The 18280-nt window shown below is 31.0% G+C and overlaps 1 protein-coding gene and 1 long non-coding RNA gene across 2 annotated transcripts in view; both read right to left on the reverse strand.

Annotated features, from left to right (window-relative positions):
• Positions 1–15107, reverse strand: part of LOC139500291 (uncharacterized) — a 94403-nt gene extending 79296 nt beyond the window's left edge. Inside the window, exons 1-16 of the mRNA XM_071289033.1 lie at positions 14921–15107; positions 14005–14217; positions 13505–13550; positions 12965–13128; positions 12270–12443; positions 9187–9396; positions 8513–8555; positions 8067–8227; positions 7479–7655; positions 6251–6460; positions 4634–4676; positions 3801–3967; positions 2876–3043; positions 2099–2357; positions 1533–1696; positions 310–480 (exon numbers count right to left, since the gene is read on the reverse strand). Of these exons, the coding sequence (XP_071145134.1) occupies positions 310–480; positions 1533–1696; positions 2099–2357; positions 2876–3043; positions 3801–3967; positions 4634–4676; positions 6251–6460; positions 7479–7655; positions 8067–8227; positions 8513–8555; positions 9187–9396; positions 12270–12443; positions 12965–13128; positions 13505–13550; positions 14005–14217; positions 14921–15107 (2557 nt within the window). The remainder of the gene's footprint in view (positions 1–309; positions 481–1532; positions 1697–2098; positions 2358–2875; positions 3044–3800; positions 3968–4633; positions 4677–6250; positions 6461–7478; positions 7656–8066; positions 8228–8512; positions 8556–9186; positions 9397–12269; positions 12444–12964; positions 13129–13504; positions 13551–14004; positions 14218–14920) is intronic.
• Positions 15108–15781: 674 nt separating this feature from the next.
• On the reverse strand, positions 15782–17830 carry LOC139500074 (uncharacterized). Its single transcript, XR_011658298.1, has 3 exons — positions 17602–17830; positions 16928–16982; positions 15782–15924 (listed from the first exon to the last, which is right to left on the reverse strand). It is a non-coding gene; the product is annotated as an uncharacterized lncRNA (long non-coding RNA).
• Between the last annotated feature and the right edge of the window lie 450 nt (positions 17831–18280).

An 18280-nucleotide genomic window follows, 5' to 3' on the forward strand; every position in this document is an offset into this window, starting at 1 on the left:
TATAAGCAAAAAACTGCATTTTACCCCTTTATTCTATTTTTAGCCATGGGGGCCATCTTGGTTGGTTAGCTGGGTCACCAGACAGTTTTTAAACAAGATACCCCAATGATGATTGTGGCCAAGTTTGGTTTAATTTGGCCCAGTAGTTTCAGAGGAGAAGATTTTTGTAAAAGTTAACGAATATGGACGACGAAAAACGACGGACGACACTTACAACGACGGACGACAGACGCCAAGTGATGAGAAAAGCTCATGAGCTAAAATGGTATCCAGCGAAATATAAAGAATCCACAGTAATCTAACTCTTACTTGTATTCCATCCACCATTACTAGGACTATAAGGAGCATCTGTCCTGTTACACATAGGATACGACAAGAATTTGGCTATATCAAGCTCCTCTAGAAGTAAATCTACAGAATAATCTGTTACTGAATCTGTATCTTTTCCATTGATCTGAGTCCAATTCTTCAATGAAAATCCTGTAAAACCAAAATGTATAATTATTTTTTTTCCTGCCAATGATACCAATAATGAAGAAATTTGTTGATGAAATGAATCATGTATTTATAAATATTCTTTTTCATCATTGAATACAAACTCATAACATCACATTAAATAATTAAAATAAAAATAAAAAATACATACACAAACTAGAGGCTCTCAAGAGCCTGTGTCACTCACCTTGGTCTATGTGCATATTAAACAATGGACACAGATAAATTCACGACAAAATTGTGTTTTGGTGATGGTGATGTGTTTGTAGATCTTACTTTACTGAACATTCTTGTTGCTACAGTTATCTCTATCTATAATGAACTTGGCCCAGTAGTTACAGTGGAAAATATTTTCTAAAAATTTACAAAAATTGTTAAAAATTTATGAAAATTGTTAAAAATTGACTATAAAGGTCAATAACTCCTTAAGGGGTCAATTGACAATTTTGGTCATGTTGACTTATTTGTAGATCTTACTTTGCTGAACATTATTGCTGTATACAGTTTATCTCTATCTATAACAATATTCAAGATAATAACCGAAAACTTCAAAATTTCCTTAAAATTACTAATTCGGGGGCAGCAACCTAACAACGGGTTGTCCAATTTGTCTGAAAATTTCAGGGCAGATAGATCTTGACCCAATAGACAATTTTACCACCGTGTCAGACTTGCTCTAAATGCTTTGGTTTCAGATTTATAAGTCAAAATCTACAATTTACCCCCATGTTCTATTTTTAGCCATGGCGGCCATCTTGGTTGATGGGCAGGGTCACGCCACACATTTTTTTTAACAAGATACCCGAACGATGATTGTGGCCAAGTTTGGTTAAATTTGGCCCAGTAGTTTTAGAGGAGAAGATTTTTGTAAAAGTTTACGGACGCCAAGTGATGAGAAAAGCTCACCTGACCTAAAAATATATGTTTTTAATTTGATATTTATGCAGATGATATTGTTTTGATTTCCAGAACTTCACTAGATCTTCAAAGACAAATAGACATCAAAAAGTTAAAATAGTTACAATGATAAAACATACCTAGGTCAAAAGAGCCATCTTGCCAATTACACAGTGGTTTAGGTAGAGAAACATCCTTTAATACACTGATTGTAAATTCACAACTTCCACTGGATTCAAAACATACACTTAGATCTAGGTTGACCAACAATAAACCTTCAGACTTGAGGTCATCAATAGAATAACTACAACAAAAATAAAAATCTTAATATTTTATTTGATGAAAGTTTGTAATATTGGTTGATTTTTTTTTTTTTATATATTTTCAATTCTTGATAGTGAATTTTCCATTTTTGATTTTGCTTTTGAGTTTAGTACATTTGCCCTCATCTAACTCTTTAATATTTTTAACATAAATGGCAGGTTAAATGTAACTTCTGCAATTGCTTCTTTTGTTGACATCTTAACTATTATCTCGGATAAGTCTTAGGTGTTTTACAGTTTTAAAGATTTAAAAGTTCTTATCGTGGACAAGTTCTTCATTCATTAAGATTGTAAAAATGTATAATATAACTTAATTCTAACTTGGTCTTTTGCTTTGTCTGCAAAGTATGAATATCAAGTAGATCTTATTAAATCATACTTACTCTATATTTAAGATATTATAAAGACTAAATCTTTGCTTTTGGTCAAAGTCAAATTCCAAAAGAGACTTTTTGAAGGTGAGCTTCTCTATTCCAATTTCCAAACTATAACTACATGTGTCTACAATCAGATATGCACTAATTGACCTGCTAAGCTGTTCTACATCAATACAGCACTTTATCCCTGTACAGGTATCCATCAGGTGGCATGAGACAGGACCAGTCAATAGGGGCAGGTTAGGTATTGAGGCAGAACTACAATCTGTAATCAATGAAAACATCATGTTATCAATTGTGATGCCATTGTTTCAATATATCAATCAAATATAATAAAAAACTTTAAAAAAAAAAGATAGTATTAAAGTTTCTGCTTGAAACTAATATACTGACTTTAAAACTTTTCAATGCATTATAAGCCAATAAATCAGTTCAAAATCTGAAAAAGAAGTCAATGCAGGAAAAAAGTATAAATTTCATCAGAAGGCTGTACGACATACCTGTGTAACCTGTACTATAACTAATATGCACGGAAAGGGTCCATAAATAGAAGTTAGTCAACTAAAATAAAATTTGTACCAAATCATCACTCAGCTTTACTAGAGAGTTTTCAAGATAATTGTTGATAAAAAAAAACACTTTGCATGCAGAAATATTTTTTTTCCAGAATCATTATTGGTGGGCTCAACCTGTATGTAAGACTGCTACTAAAAATGATTCATACAATTCCAAATTAAACTTTCTCTAGAGTAGCAATTACAATATCAAACTAAATAAACCTACCATTAGTCCAACCATCTGTGGAGGACAGATATGGTGGCAGTGTTCTACTACATTGTTTTTCTTCAAGATAAGTAGATATTCCTAGGTCTTCAATTAGTTTAGTTAGCAGCAAACCTTCCACTTCTCCAAGTATACTGTTTTCAGCTTTAAACTTTGTCAAAGAAAAGTCTACAGAATAAAAAGTAATCATCAATTTATATATTTTGTCTTTAACTATTATTGTTTATATTGCATTTAACATAAAATTGTAATTTATTTATGTTTAAATAAGGTGAGCTTTATTCATCACCTACTTACACAAATCTAATGGTTTAAAATACATGTACATTTAATAATTCTGAACAACAAAACGCTTGATTGACAACATTTTTAACAACCACTCTATAGCCAAAAATACAGGATTTCAGAGCTTAGTAGCTGGTTCTTGGTAGAGTTAAGAAAAAATCACATGACATTATTTAGGAACCTGCCTCCTCATTCTGATCCATTCTCACAAACAAAAACAAAAACAAAAAAAGAAAAAAGAATTATAATTATAGATTTCTACTCCAAAAATTCAACTGACCACTCAATTGCTTTGTAAATACTGTGAAAGTATTTTCATACATGACTGTATTGTGCATAACAGAATATAACAGCTAAGTTCAAGATAAGAAATGGAAAAAACAATTGTGTCTGAACCTGGTTTTAACTTTAATTCTAATTTTAATTTTATACTTGCAACTTTTCTAGTTTTTTTTCCATCGAAGAATATTTTAACAATATTGCTTCTGTTTTAAAAAAGCACACCAAAAGCCTGTGGTATAACCATATTTATGCAATATGTTCACTGCATTGAAAGATTCTGTCTAAATGATTTGTTTTAGTTAAAAAATTACCCTTTTTCATTCAATGATCTATTTTTAATACATATTACAATTTTAACCTGGAATTTTGAATCCTGCATCAGACCAGTCACAGCCTAGTTTTGGCAGTTTAAAGTTTTCCAAAACTGATGTAGATATCAGACAGGCACCATCAGGTTCTAAACACACACTTAGTTTTAAGTTCAATAGATAATTCTTTTCTCCTTGCAGATCATGGATAGAAAACCTGTAAACAGTCAATTGACCGTAGTTCATTAATATGATTAATTTCTAACTTTTTGATACTGGTACTAATTTTCTTGTATTTCTTGTGTGTTGTTGAACTAAGATTGTTCAAATTTAACAAAATGACAACTTCTGAAGAGTCATATGTAAAAGTTTTCAAAGATATAAATATTATCTATGAAATTACAAATTTTTCTCAATTGCTCAAAATGAAAAAATAATTGAATTTATTGTATTCAGCATTTTTATGATACAAACAATGCATATTTTTATGTCATAGTTTTAATTGTTTAACATGATCTGATAGGTCTTATAACTAATTTTGTGGATTCAATATTATTCGTTGGATGCCAATTTTTGTGGTTTTCATCACAACAAGTGAACCACGTATTTGAATCTTCAACAAACTACAAAATTTCTGTTGGGTTGTTTGCACACTTTGACACAACCACAAAATCACATGTTCATGAAAAGACAAGTTTTCTGCTATCCACAAAAATAAACGAATGAGCATAATAGAGAAATCTCCCTTCATTTCATCTTGTACATTTTCCTAGAAACTATTTCTGGCATTTTTTACACGAGAAACAGAATCTGTAACTCTAGTTTGTTCCCATAATTTTCATGAAAAGTACATTAACCGAATTATATAATTTTTCCCGTTTACCTTAATTTAACAACACTCAACAAACTAAATGTTTCTTCAGTTCCTGAAATCAGAAAAAAACTCAATCATAATGAGACAAGAGTGCACATGCTGAAATGTCTCGCCTTCTTTGCTAATTATTGATATTATGTTGATAGTCCTAAATATAAAGCTTTATTACAACTGTCACATAAACTTAACATTAACCAAGAAAACTAAACATTGATCAATGAACCATATGAAAATGAGGTCAAGGTCAGATGAACAATGCCAGGCAGACATGAAAAGCTAACAATTCTTACATACAACAAATATAGTTGACCTATTGGTTATAGATTAAGAAAAACAGACCAAAACACAAAAACTTAACACTGAGCAATGAACCGTGAAAAGGAGGTCAAGGTCAAATAAAACTTGTGCGACTGACATATAGATCCTAAAACATTTCCATACATCAAATATAGTTGACCTATTGCATATAGAATTAGAAAAAAAGACCAAAACTCAAAAACTTAACTTTGACCACTGAACCATGAAAATGAGGTCAAGGTCATATGACATCTGCCCGCTAGACATGTTCACCTTACAATCATTCCATACACCAAATATAGTAGACCTATTGCATACAGTATAAGAAAAACAGACCAAAACACAAAAACTTAACTATAACCACTGAACCATGAAAATGAGGTCAAGGTCAGATGACACCTGCCAGTTGAAAATGTACACCTTACAGTCCTTCCATACACCGAATATACAAGACCTATTGCTTATAGTATCTGAGTTATGAACTTGACCACCAAAACTTAACCTTGTTCACTGATCCATGAAATGAGGTTGAGGTCAAGTGAAAACTGTCTGACGGATTTGAGGACCTTGCAAGGTACGCACATACCAAATATAGTTATCCTATTACTTATAATAAGAGAGAATTTAACATTACAAAAAATCTGAACTTTTTTTTCAAGTAGTCACTGAACCATGAAAATGAGGTCAAGGACATTTGACATGTGACTGACGGAAGCTTTGTAACATGAAGCATCTATATACAAAGTATGAAGCATCCAGGTCTTCCACCTTCTAAAATATCAAGCTTTTAAGAAGTGAGCTAACGCAGCCGCCGTAGTCGTAGCCGCCACCTTCACTATCCCTATGTCGAGCATTCTGCAACTAAAGTTGCAGGCTCGACAAAAATAAACAGGTTGTTCTATAAAAACAAACATGGGACACAAGGAAGTCACTTCAAAATCTCAACTATAGGTAGGTGTCATTCATTTTTTGGCATAGTGAAAATGTAAGAGAAATTGGAATTTGCCTCTATAGGGGGTTCACCATTTTTAAAGTACCTTCACTTGGTACCCTGTATGTTTTAATGGAACAACCCTAAGGTATTCAGCAAAAGCCATCTATAAGGTATGATTTATCTTTACTTATTTCTTTAAGAAAAAAGTTTAGAACATGCATTTGTTTCCTAATTGAAGTAGTCCTCAGTTTCTAGAGTTCAGCACACATTCATCAAAGCTGACATGTATTCTTATGGTAATTGTTCTTTAAAATTTCAGATTTTTTTTATATGCAAACTTTTTTACATTTTTTTTGGTAATCTATGCTATGATATATCTATCAAACATAACTTACCCCAGTTGTAATTAATTAGTGGGATTTCAAAATGCCTTTTCTCAATTCCAAAAGACAGCTTCAAATTACAGCCATCAATATCCACATATACTGTGAATGACTTCCTTATTTTTCCAACCTCTACACAGCAAGTAACTCCTGTACAGTGAGCAGACAAAACACAGCTTATGGTACTGTGTATCTTAGGTAAAGATAAAGACACTGGACATGCTAAAAAAAGTAAAAGTAAATGGCTAAATTAGTACATGAATAAGAAATAAACCTGGATCATGCAAACAACAGTAATATCATATATTATTTTGAAATTTAATGAGGCCAATCGGGGATGGTGAATGTCAAATCGCTGGCATTGATAAATCATTGTATTTACTGAAATCAAAAGCCAGCAATTTTGTTTTATTATATGACTTTTTATCTTCCTCTGATTTTCTAAAGATACTTTTGAAACTGCTCTTATGTTTTTATAGCAAATATATCATGTGCTTTTGCAGTTGCTAATTTTTATAAGTTGAAATATTCAATTAAGTTTTACCAAATACCCCAAAATGACAAGAATAAAAAAAAAAGGGAATTAACTTGATGTGATAAACCTACAACATTGACTTTGCCTTCTATTATCTATATATAGGTTCACAGACTCTGTTCCAAATCTTATTTTAACTGCTAGTGATTTTTGCTGTAGTGAATATAAGGTTTTATCAAAGAGGATTTCCTATGCTTTAAGCCAATAGGAAAACAGAAAATCTATAGTCATATTATAAAATATAATCATAGATTATCATGAAACTTTGTACTATTTCATAGAACAAAATTTTGCTGTACTATTGCAATAAACCACTGTCAAATTGATTGGTAAGTTTAAACATATTTATTAATAGTGGATTAGGAAACAAGTTTTGCAACTTATATTAATCCTTTTCCACTTTGCGGATGCGAGTGCTGCCTTAGCTTGTAACAGCATTAGCCTGCTCTTTTTTTCGAAATCTACAAGGGTGTCTTTAACCTGCAAGAGAAATTGCTCTCTCTTAACACAGGTCAGCCTCTTATCTTCCACTTCCGACGGACTATCATTGTTTCCTCAAGACCATACTTTCAAATGGTGCCAAGGGAGAGCCTAAAATTCAGTCCCTGAAATTTTCATCCCGGAAGGGGAATCAAACCAGGAACCTTTGTGTTAGTAGTCCAATGCACTAACCACTACACCACGGCTCTCTGCATTAATTATTACCTGAATTATTCCACCCATTAGCAGCACCTCTATATGGTATTTCATTTCTGTCACATTGTTCTTCATTAAGGAATGGTTTTACACCAAAATATTCCATCAGTTCTTCTGAAAGTGCTGTTGATAAACTTTGACCAATTTGAAGACCTTTATCTTCCATCCATTCAAACAAAGACATATCTTAAAATATAAAATCAAATTCTATTATAGTTTTCTTTTTCTTATCTTAACTGACTTTTACTGTTTAAACAATAATCCATACAGTTTTCTACTTTTCAATTTGTTGCTAGGTCAAAAATACAAATTTTTCTTCGGAAATTCAACTTATACAAAACAACAAATAAATAAAAAAATTTACTATTTGTTATCTCTATTCAATGTTATTTTCATAAATAAGTACTGACCTATACATTATCAGGTAAAAATGAAAAAAAATTATACAAGTCAACAATATTGTGGTGAAAGGTCCGCTTACTAATCAATTCACTGATTACTACCCTACAAAATAAGTTAACATGCACTGAAATAAAAAAATATTGATAATGAAAGTTTAAAGTTATCAATAATACAAAGTTGAACATTAAAGCATACTTTCTGACTTAAAGCCCATATCCAGATCACACAAAGGATGAGGAATCAGCTGATCTTTAAACATGGTCAATGTTGGGTTACACACATTTTTCTCAAGACAAACACTGAAGTCCAAGTCTACTATGAATTTCTTTTGGTCTGGGAGCTTCTGTATTTTGAATCTGTGAAAAAAAATCTTTATGAATAGTTTCTTGTCAAATATTAAAGGCAAAGCAGAGCAAAAATTACCAAATGAGATTTGATTTGATGGATATTATCAATGTCTTGAAAACACATAGAGATATATAAAATAAAACTTAAAACCATGAACATGTTCTTTCTTAAAACAATTTAAATAGAGATTAATACATGGCCTTTTCTGTATCGTCCTGGTTATCATCCTGAGGCCCCATATCAGCCAGAGACGTATTATATGATCTAAAACATAATTATTCAATTTAACTTACTTTATTCTGAAAATTTCCTGTAATCTTTCTTCAATGACTTCTCCTTTTAAAAAACAAGAATAAACAAAAAAATTAAAAGGCATAAAAACTACCATTTAGAATAAAGATAGTGGATCTTGGATTGCAGAAAAAGGTCAGGGTTTTTCTCAAGCTTATAGGTCCAAAGATGCACAAAATCATTGTTTTCTGACATGTGTTACAAAAAAGGGAATCATGTTAACATTCAAGTGTCATTATTACATTTTATATTCAATGAAAAATCATACTTTGACACTTCTTATTGAATATTGGCAATTTTACTGTTTTTATTTTATGCTACAATGTTTGCTTAAAAATCAAATCAGGGGTTATTCCAGAAAAAAGAGTCAGTAAAGGGCAAAATGCTTTTTTTTTCATTGACTAATTATTTAATTATTTTGTTTTTGGGGGGGCGGGGGGGGGGGGGGAGATGAGTCAATTGGTTAATTCAAAAATTATTGTGATGTTCTCATTATTGCCAAAAATGCAACAGGGTTATAATGCAATAATTTAAATAACTCGCATTTTTTATATAAATCAAACAGGATTTTTCTAAATATTGCAAAAATTAAAATTGCATTTTAGTCTAAAATGACAAAATCGTTATTATAAATGAACGCAATAATTTCTGAATTTACAGTAACTAGATGACTTACCCCAAGTATAATCAAAGAAACTTATTTCAAACTCTAGTGTTTCTATTCTGCCTCTTATTTGGTAATTGCAGGTATCTATGTAAAGGTTTATGTTCAGTGACAAATCCAGAAGGTCAAAGTTGTAACAACAATCTATTCCTGTACAGTAATCTGGTACGTAACAGACAAGGGACTCTGGCAACTTTGATAATCCTATAATTGCTGGACAATCTGTTTAAAATAAAATTATATTTTTCTGAAACTGTTTAATATATGTTAATTCTTATTACTGGTCACCTCATTTGTGCATATCAGTTTTTCTAGTTTTTTTCGGTGTTATTTATTTTATTTTTTTTTTATCTCTTATTGATATTTGAGAGTTATTGTTCATGTTTGTTTAACCCTGTTTTATGCACCAAATTAAAACCAGATTCAGGAATAAGAATGCAAACACTGATATCTTAAAATTCATAAGTATGTGATGCAGACAGAAATTAGAGTTTGGAAATTTGTTTTTCAAATATACAAGCCTGCTTGTTGAAAAAAAGTAAAAACACAAAAATACTGAACTCCGAGGAAAATTCAAAAAGGAAAATCAAAAATCAAAAGGCAAAATCAAAAGTCCAAACACATCAAACGAATGGATAACAACTGTCATATTCCTGACTTGGTACAGGCATTTTCGAATGTAGAAAATGGTGGATTGAACCTGGTTTTATAGCTAGCTAAACCTCTCACTTGTATGACAGTCGCTTCAAATTCCATTACATTGTCAACGATGCATGAACAAAACAAACATACTCAAAGAGTAAAAATGTCAAAAATAGGGGTACAACAGTCAATATTGTGTTATCATCTTAATATCACTACATAAACAACAAATGTAACAAAGTAGCACAAAAAGGCATACATCAAATTTAACATTCTCATTTTGCTTTTCTTATACGGCTGAATTTATCTATGTAAGTCTACCCATAAATGAAAGAAGGTTTTCATTACTGGTGTAAAATTGCGCGTTTGAAATTCGCACAGGAAGACATAAAAATAATTTTGTCGTATGACGGCATACATAAATGCAGACTCACGTAAAGTAGATATAACAAAAAACAGACTTACAGTAAAAATAATAAATAAAATAATGGTGTGGTTCAAAGTATGACGGGACACATAAGTACAGTTTCACGTCAAATACGGCTGAATTTATCTATGTAAAGTCTACCCATAAATGATAGAAGGTTTTCATTACTGGTGTAAAATTGCATGTTTGAAATTCGCACAGGTAGACATAAAAATAATTTTGTCGTATGACGGCATACATAAATGTAGACTCACGTAAAGTAGATATAACAAAAACCAGATTTAACAGTAAAAGTAATAATAATAAATAAAATAATGGTGTGGTTCAAAGTATGACGGGATACATAAGTACAGTTTCACGTCAAATGTATATCATAAAAAACAGACTAAACAGAAAAAGTAGTCTTATTGAATAAAATAGTTTAGTCATTCATAGTATGTCAAGATCCTTAAGTAAAAGTAATATCAATAAATGAAATAATTTTGCCGTTCAAAGTATGTGGTTTTACGTAACCACAGAGTCACTTCAAATGAATATCTAAAAAAGACATATAAAAGAATACTATAATACGTAATTAAGATGATAACAAACGTCAGTACGCAAAATCTATACTTCAAGACCATCTTGTATTATTTGTGAAGTTGATACGGAATATTTATCAACAAGTTCTGGGTATCTTCCGATGAACTTTTTTAGAAAAAGGACGAGACGTTCTTTGACATACCCCTGGTTCATCAATTTTCTGCTCAGACACTGGTGACGTTTTACAAAGTCTGAATAGGAGCTGCAAGCTCTTGAATACCTAATAAGTTGGGAAATGTATATTCCATATGCAGGTGAAGTTGGTATATTACTACTAAGGTGGGGGAAATTGATAATTTCAAAATTAAAATCGTCTCGTTTGTCATAGATTCTGGTACTGAGATGACTGTGTATGTCAAATTCGAGGTATAAGTCTAAAAATGAGGCAGAGGAAGCCGTGTCTGTGGTCTCTTTAATTTCTAGTTCTGGTGGGTATATTAATGGAATCCAATCAGAAAAGTTCGGATTGTTAATGGAAAGAACATCATCAATATATCTGAAAGTGAAATTAAATAACCTGGCTTCTTTGATCTTCTTGTTTTTGACAAGTGTCTGAAGGAACTCCGATTCATATGAAAATAAGAAGAGGTCGGCAAGGAGAGGCGCACAGTTCGTTCCCATAGGAATGCCGACAATTTGTTGAAAAAGTCTACCTCCAAATTCAACAAATATGTTGTCAATAAGAAACTCCAGCATACTGATCACTTGTTCCTCTGTGTAGTATGTTTTACCCTTTTGTTCCTTATTAACAAAATATGCCTTATGGTATCCCAAAGTGATAAATTTATAGCGTATGCTACCATTTTTATGATGAAAAGCATTGTGAATTATTTCTTTTAGACGGGTTTTCAATTTCACATGGGGAATGGTTGTATACAAGGTTGAAAAATCAAAAGTTTTAATAGAACTAATTTCAGAAAAAGACCGAGATTTAAAATTATCCAGAAGTTCTTTAGAGTTTTTCAGAATCCACATATGGTTAATACCACTACGTGAGTAAACAGTTTCACAGTATATCTGAAGACCCTCTTTAACTGCGGACAGAATTTTAGTCAATCTAATGGACAATTCTTTAGTAGAACAAGCAGATGAGCCGGCAATGTACCGTTGTTTGTACGGAATTTTGTGAAGTTTAGGTATCCAATACAAACAAGGTAAGTCCTCCGATTTGTTGTTCAATGCAATGTTCATAGAAGCCATGAAGGACTTATGATTCGCCAAAATCTCATCCTTGTCATATGTGGGATTACCTGAGTGTTCATTTATTCCTAATTCTTTTATAAGACACTCGTAATAATACGATTTACATACAAAGACAATATTATTTGAAGCTTTGTCTTATTACTTTAAATTGTTCTAAGAAAAACTGCAAACAAAATTAATTTCTACCAAAAATTATCTAACTGGATCTATTTTGTTACACATTTTCAACCATTATATATACCATTTTTCCATCCAGCTGATGAAGAAGAATATAATTCATCTCCATGACTACAAGATTGAGACATTAGCAGAGTATCCAATCCCAGTTGCTGTAACAAAATTCTAATAATTGATGGCTCCATCGGACCATTTATATTAACTCCTAAATTGCCTGCCCAGTCGGTTAATGAAAAATCTGGAAAAAAAGACCAAATCAAATTGCTACTTATTTACTTATAAATTCTGAATTTCAGGATTTTCTTAATGCTGTAATCTTGATATCAAACAGCAATATATTGTATCAACCTTATGCAAGGGAGCTAAAACTTTTAAAATGTTAAAAGTTTATAAAAAATGTTTTATAATATCAAATGTTAAAGAGCATGTTTTCCATTTTGCCAGCAAGAATATTGAACGGACAGTGACTTTACCATATTCACAAGCCTGGGGTCTTTCCATAACATTATTGCCAAGTAATAGCAAATAGAGTCTTCTTTCAAATTCAGTTTTGTTTTACAGTTTCTTCACTATTGATTTTTAAAAATTTATTTTAATTTATAAAACATGTGACCTTTTAAACACTATTAGATCATTTCATAGTTTACATGTGTGTATTAAAAATCTCAATAAAATGAGTTCAGCTTTCATTTTGTATTATGTAAGTGGTAGCTCTATCTACTAATGACAAAATAATTATACAAACTAATAAATAGCTACCTTTCAGATCTGTAACAGTATCGATGTCACAAATAACTTGAGGAATCTCTGTTTTATCGAACACTTTTATATCTGGGACACAGTTATCTTTGTCATACAAGCAGACTTTTACAGCAAAATCCAGAATAAATTTCTTTGAATTTGGTGGCTTCTTAATAGAGAATCTGTAAAATAAAATTGTTATTGAAGGCAATAATTACAATGAAACCTTTGGAATATCTAAAACAGTATGGGTGGTTAGAACATTTCTTTTTCCAAACAATTGGCTGTCATAAACAAACACATTTGAAGGGGAGGTAACATGAATTTGCCACCATGGTTGGCGGTGGAATATGTAATAGCATGAAATGGCTTCTATGGATGGTTAACTTATTTTCAATGTGCCTTCCCTTTTTTTTTATTACTATCTAAAATCTGGTACATTTTAATATTAGGTCATTAAATGAAGCAGGATGCAATAAAATGTTTTTGTTTTTACATATCCTTAATTTCAAGGCACGGGTATTTGATATCTTATTTATATACCCTGTCATCACTTACTCAAATACAATTACATCTTGTCCTAGGGATATTTTTTCTGTTTTTCCTACAAAATAAAAATATTTCAATTAGAATATTCCGACTCAAAAATACAAGATTAGATTAAACTATCTTAAAGAATCACATATGGTTATAGTGACTAAGTTTTTCTGACCAATTGATTTTAAAAGTTATGAAGGTCAGTTATCTTCCTGAAACTGGTCCCAAATCCCAAAAAGCAACTGCCTGTTTCAAACTCATCTCTCCTGCATTTATAAAATACTACCAGAAAAATATTTCTTGTCATGGATGGAAAATAATCCTGACAGCTTGCATGTGTATAAATTGCTGAATTACATTCTAGCTACTTTCTATAAACAAAATAAGAAGGTAATTTTAACAAAATTTCTTCATCCTAGGTTTGTCTGGTTTTCAAGTTTCATTCTGACATAAGGACTTATACAACTAGTTTTATTATACTTGAAAGATACATTTAAATCTTTATTAGACATAAGATATACCCCATTCATAGTTAACCAGCGATTTAGTAAAATTTTCTGTATTGATTCCATATGATATCTTGTAGTCACAAGGATCCAACACAAAGAATGGCCTAACTGTCAATCCAAAGGAAGGGATATTGGCACAGCAATCAATTCCAGTACAGGATTCTGTAATGTGGCAAGCTATTTGGTTTCCCAAATCTGGACGATTAAACATGCTTAATGGACATTCTAAAAAATAAAAATAAAATTTTAAAATGAATATCTGACTTTATATATGCATTGTATCATTATAGGATTAAATGCCTTTTTAAAGGAACTTTTTGGTGTATAAACTAGACCAATTTACTCACAAACGAATAAAAGCCTGAAGGACTTTTATATGTTTGTGAGTGACTTGGTCCAGCTTATACACCAATAAATTTCTTTAAAAGGCGTTTAATCCTTATGATTTTTTAAAATTGGGAGATAGAGAATATTTTTTTTCCACACTCGTTACCTCTATCACACGTAATTTGTATATTTATGTCTTCAATAGCCCTGGCACATGAATATATTTGTTGGTTAACGCATAAATATATACTCAATGAAATTTGCTATCTAATAAAAAATAAATTGCAAAAATTCTTACTATCATTCAAACCAATATTTTTGAGTGTATTATTTTATTTAACAATAAATGCGTAGTGAAAATAATTATTAACACCGCCATCTTGTTTACATTGGTTACGAAAAGAAGTTCGGTCAATGTCGTCTACCGAAAAATAAACAACATCAAGATTAACTACCGGAAGTCCTCTTGACCAATCATATCAACGTATTTCCTACAATGCAAATAATATAAGAATTATTTCTTTTTGAAATGAAATTTTGGGTCATTCAAATGGCCATACAAACAAATGAAATTCTCACTATCACAGGTTATATAACTTACCACTGTTCCATCCCTGAATACTTGGTGAATAAGGATATCTTTCAACATCACACTTAGGACCACTGAAGAAATCAGTTAGATGTAACTGGTCAAGGATGAATATTACAGCAACATCTTTCAATCCTTGATTAATATCTAGGTTCACTTCATCTAACCAATCCTTGACAGAGAAATCTAATAAATACATAAAGTATTATCATAAGCATATATTAAGTATGTACAAAGTACACTTAAGTTCAAGTTATATAACTAATTTCCTTAAGTGACCTATAACAAATAACTTTGCATTCTCTTTCAATTTCACTCTTTTTCATTTGTTTTTTTGGGGATGGGAGAAAGAGGTGTGTACAGTCATGTAGCACTAAAAATTCTTTCAGTGCTTTTCAACCAGGCCCTTCAGTCACAAAACTACACTCAAGTCAGTTTGATTGGTTTTTTTTTCTCTTTGCTATGATAAATAATTTGTGTTGTTTGTTAAAAAAAAAAAACTTATATTGACCATTAGGCTCAGTGAATATCAGATTTTTTCTAATAAAAATAAACAATCTCATAAATAGACAATAATTGTATGATATTTTTCCAAGCTAATATTACACAGGATAACACAATATTCACGTAACAATTAACTTTTAAACTTTACAGAAATCTTTGAAATCAGAATATTATTTCACTGTATGCATGCATACACTAAATCATAAAAAAAGGAATTTGTAAGTGATAAACAAAATTAATATTTTATTCTAAATTTTCAAAAGTTTCTCTATTACTATTTTTAGTTGTTCAACATTTAACAATTTATCCTTCTAAATATTAGTCAAGTTGTCTTAATGTTAAAACTACCTGTGTCTGTGACAGTTCCGATGCAGGTTGGAATTTCGTGCTGGTTTAAAAGAGGAAGGCCATTTTCTGGGATACAAAACACATCATTATCCATTGGAAGGCAGATATCTATCCTCAGATCTATTACAAATCCTTTTCCTTCATCAAGCTTATCTATTTTGTATCTTTAAATATATTGATAAGAAATACAGATATTGAAAGAAGGCTGCAAGTTTCCTTATAGTTTTCTATAAAGATATAATAAAAGAAGAGTGATAATTCAATTTTTTTTCGGTTAAACATATTTAATTTATAGTGGATTGGGAAACAAGTTTTGCAACTTGTATTAATCCCTTTCCTCTTTGTGGCTGTGAGTGCTGCCTTGTAGCAGCAATAGCCTGCTCCTTTTTCGACATCTCCACGGGTGTCTTTTACATGCAAGAGATATGGCTCTCTCTTAACAGGGGTCAGCCATTTATCATCCCTTTTCGACGGACTATCATCGTTTCCTCAAGACCATACTCGCAAATGGTGTCAAGGGAGAGCAGAAATTTAGTTGCTGAAATTTTCATCCCGTACCAGGAATCAAACCAGGAGCCTTTGTGTGAGTAGTCTGATGCACTAAACACTACACCACGGCTCTCATTTTTTGTTGTTGATTGATATACAACATTATAAGGCATATACTTCAATGAGACTAATAAAAAGCTTTTATTCCACAATTCAGAATGATTGTTTCAAATTGACCAAATCAGTCAATTTATGATTAACCTTTGTTTCACTTTCAATGTTGACAATTTTTTCTTTTAAATAACTTTAAATGCACAATTCATGCTTTATTCATCTCAAGCTAAGGGTTACTTTGAAGTTCACATGAATAGGGATTCAATGAGGTTGAATTAGTCACTTGCAAATGAATTATTCATCATCAATGTTTCTCTGCTTATTTTTGACAAAATTGAACAATACTGGCTGGTTAAAGCGAAATCTTATTTCATTACTACACTTCATGAATGATTAACAAAAAAAAAATCATATATTAGATTTTTTACATTTCGCGTAACAAATTTTTACAAAAAATCCATTTAATAACACATAAAATCTGTGATCATTGTTATGAATATATTCTAAATCATAGCTATATATAAACATCGACTTGTAATTTTACATTGTTTGAAACATACTTACTGAATGGTAATAGGTGCAGTATCCCCATTTCCTATTTCCAACTTATTTTCTTTACCTATAATCAAATAAAAATTAAGTCATGAATAATTTGACAAAAAATCTTAAGTCCTTGTGATTATCAAGCTATCTGTAAATCAATAGGCTGCAAAGTACTAAAAAAAGTTACTTTTTGAATATCATGAGTAATCAGAAACATCTAAATATAAACATGTCCCCATAAATTTTACTGAGATCAATATTTGTATGATTATCTTATAGTTTCTGTGTGTTAAAGGTGTTTGAAAAATATAATTATTCATATGTTGCAATGTAATGCTGTTATCTGACACTACCTCCAACTCATATCCTGTTTCACATACCCTGCATCATTAGAGTACCTCTTAATCTTAGCCTTGTAAATTTGATAGTATTTTATATACAAGTATTGGACCAAAACATATTGGTCCAACAATTAGAATGAGATGTCTGCAGAGGACTTTATACACAGATTATCTGTACCTTACTTCTTTAGGTTATTATGTCAAAGAATTCAGTGATCAATCAATGATTTTTCAGTAAATAAAAGAAATGAACGCATTATTTTTTTTCAATTTCAGTTTGAGTTTAACAATCTAAATTTTACCAAAATCAGTGACATAGCCAATTTACTGACCTTAAGTAATAACAAACCTTACCCCAGTCATACTGAAGTAGAACCATCTTATGGTAGTATGTTCCAAAACTTATTTCAATTTCAAAATCACAAGGACTTAGATTAAATCTAAAAGGAATATTGTATGCAACATCATCTCCATTAAATGGCAGCTTGAATTTCAATCCTAAACAGCAACTAAGTCCTGAACAACTGTCTGTTAGTTCACACTGAGTTATGTCTCCCAATGAATTTGGTATTTGTAATGTGTTGGTACACCCTGCAATGAAAAAGCGATAATATTCCATACAAGTTTATCATACAGTAGCGGGGAACCGACAGACAAATGAATAATATAACCAAAAGGTGTCCGATTTTCTAACACTTTTAAACTGTAAGCACTTATCCTATATAAAGTACATAATTGTTCCAAATTTCATTTTCAATTTTCAGAGAATAAACAATACTTAAATAGGTATTGCTCTTTTTAATGATGATCATGACCCTTCAAATATTCGTGAGTAAAAGGGGACTACAAGTGTGAGAAACCCATCTAAATTTAGCAGCTTAATATAGGGAAAGGAAGCATATGTTCTTCACTTATGGTACAAGAGATAAGCTGTCAAATTTATAGTCAATCAAGTTTTCTGTATCTGAAGAAGCTTTCAGACTTTTTTTACCTGCCACATATTTGCCTATTTTCAAAACATGGACCATAACTC

Source organism: Mytilus edulis, chromosome 13 (genome assembly GCF_963676685.1).
Source record: "Mytilus edulis chromosome 13, xbMytEdul2.2, whole genome shotgun sequence".
NCBI lineage: Eukaryota > Metazoa > Mollusca > Bivalvia > Mytilida > Mytilidae > Mytilus > Mytilus edulis.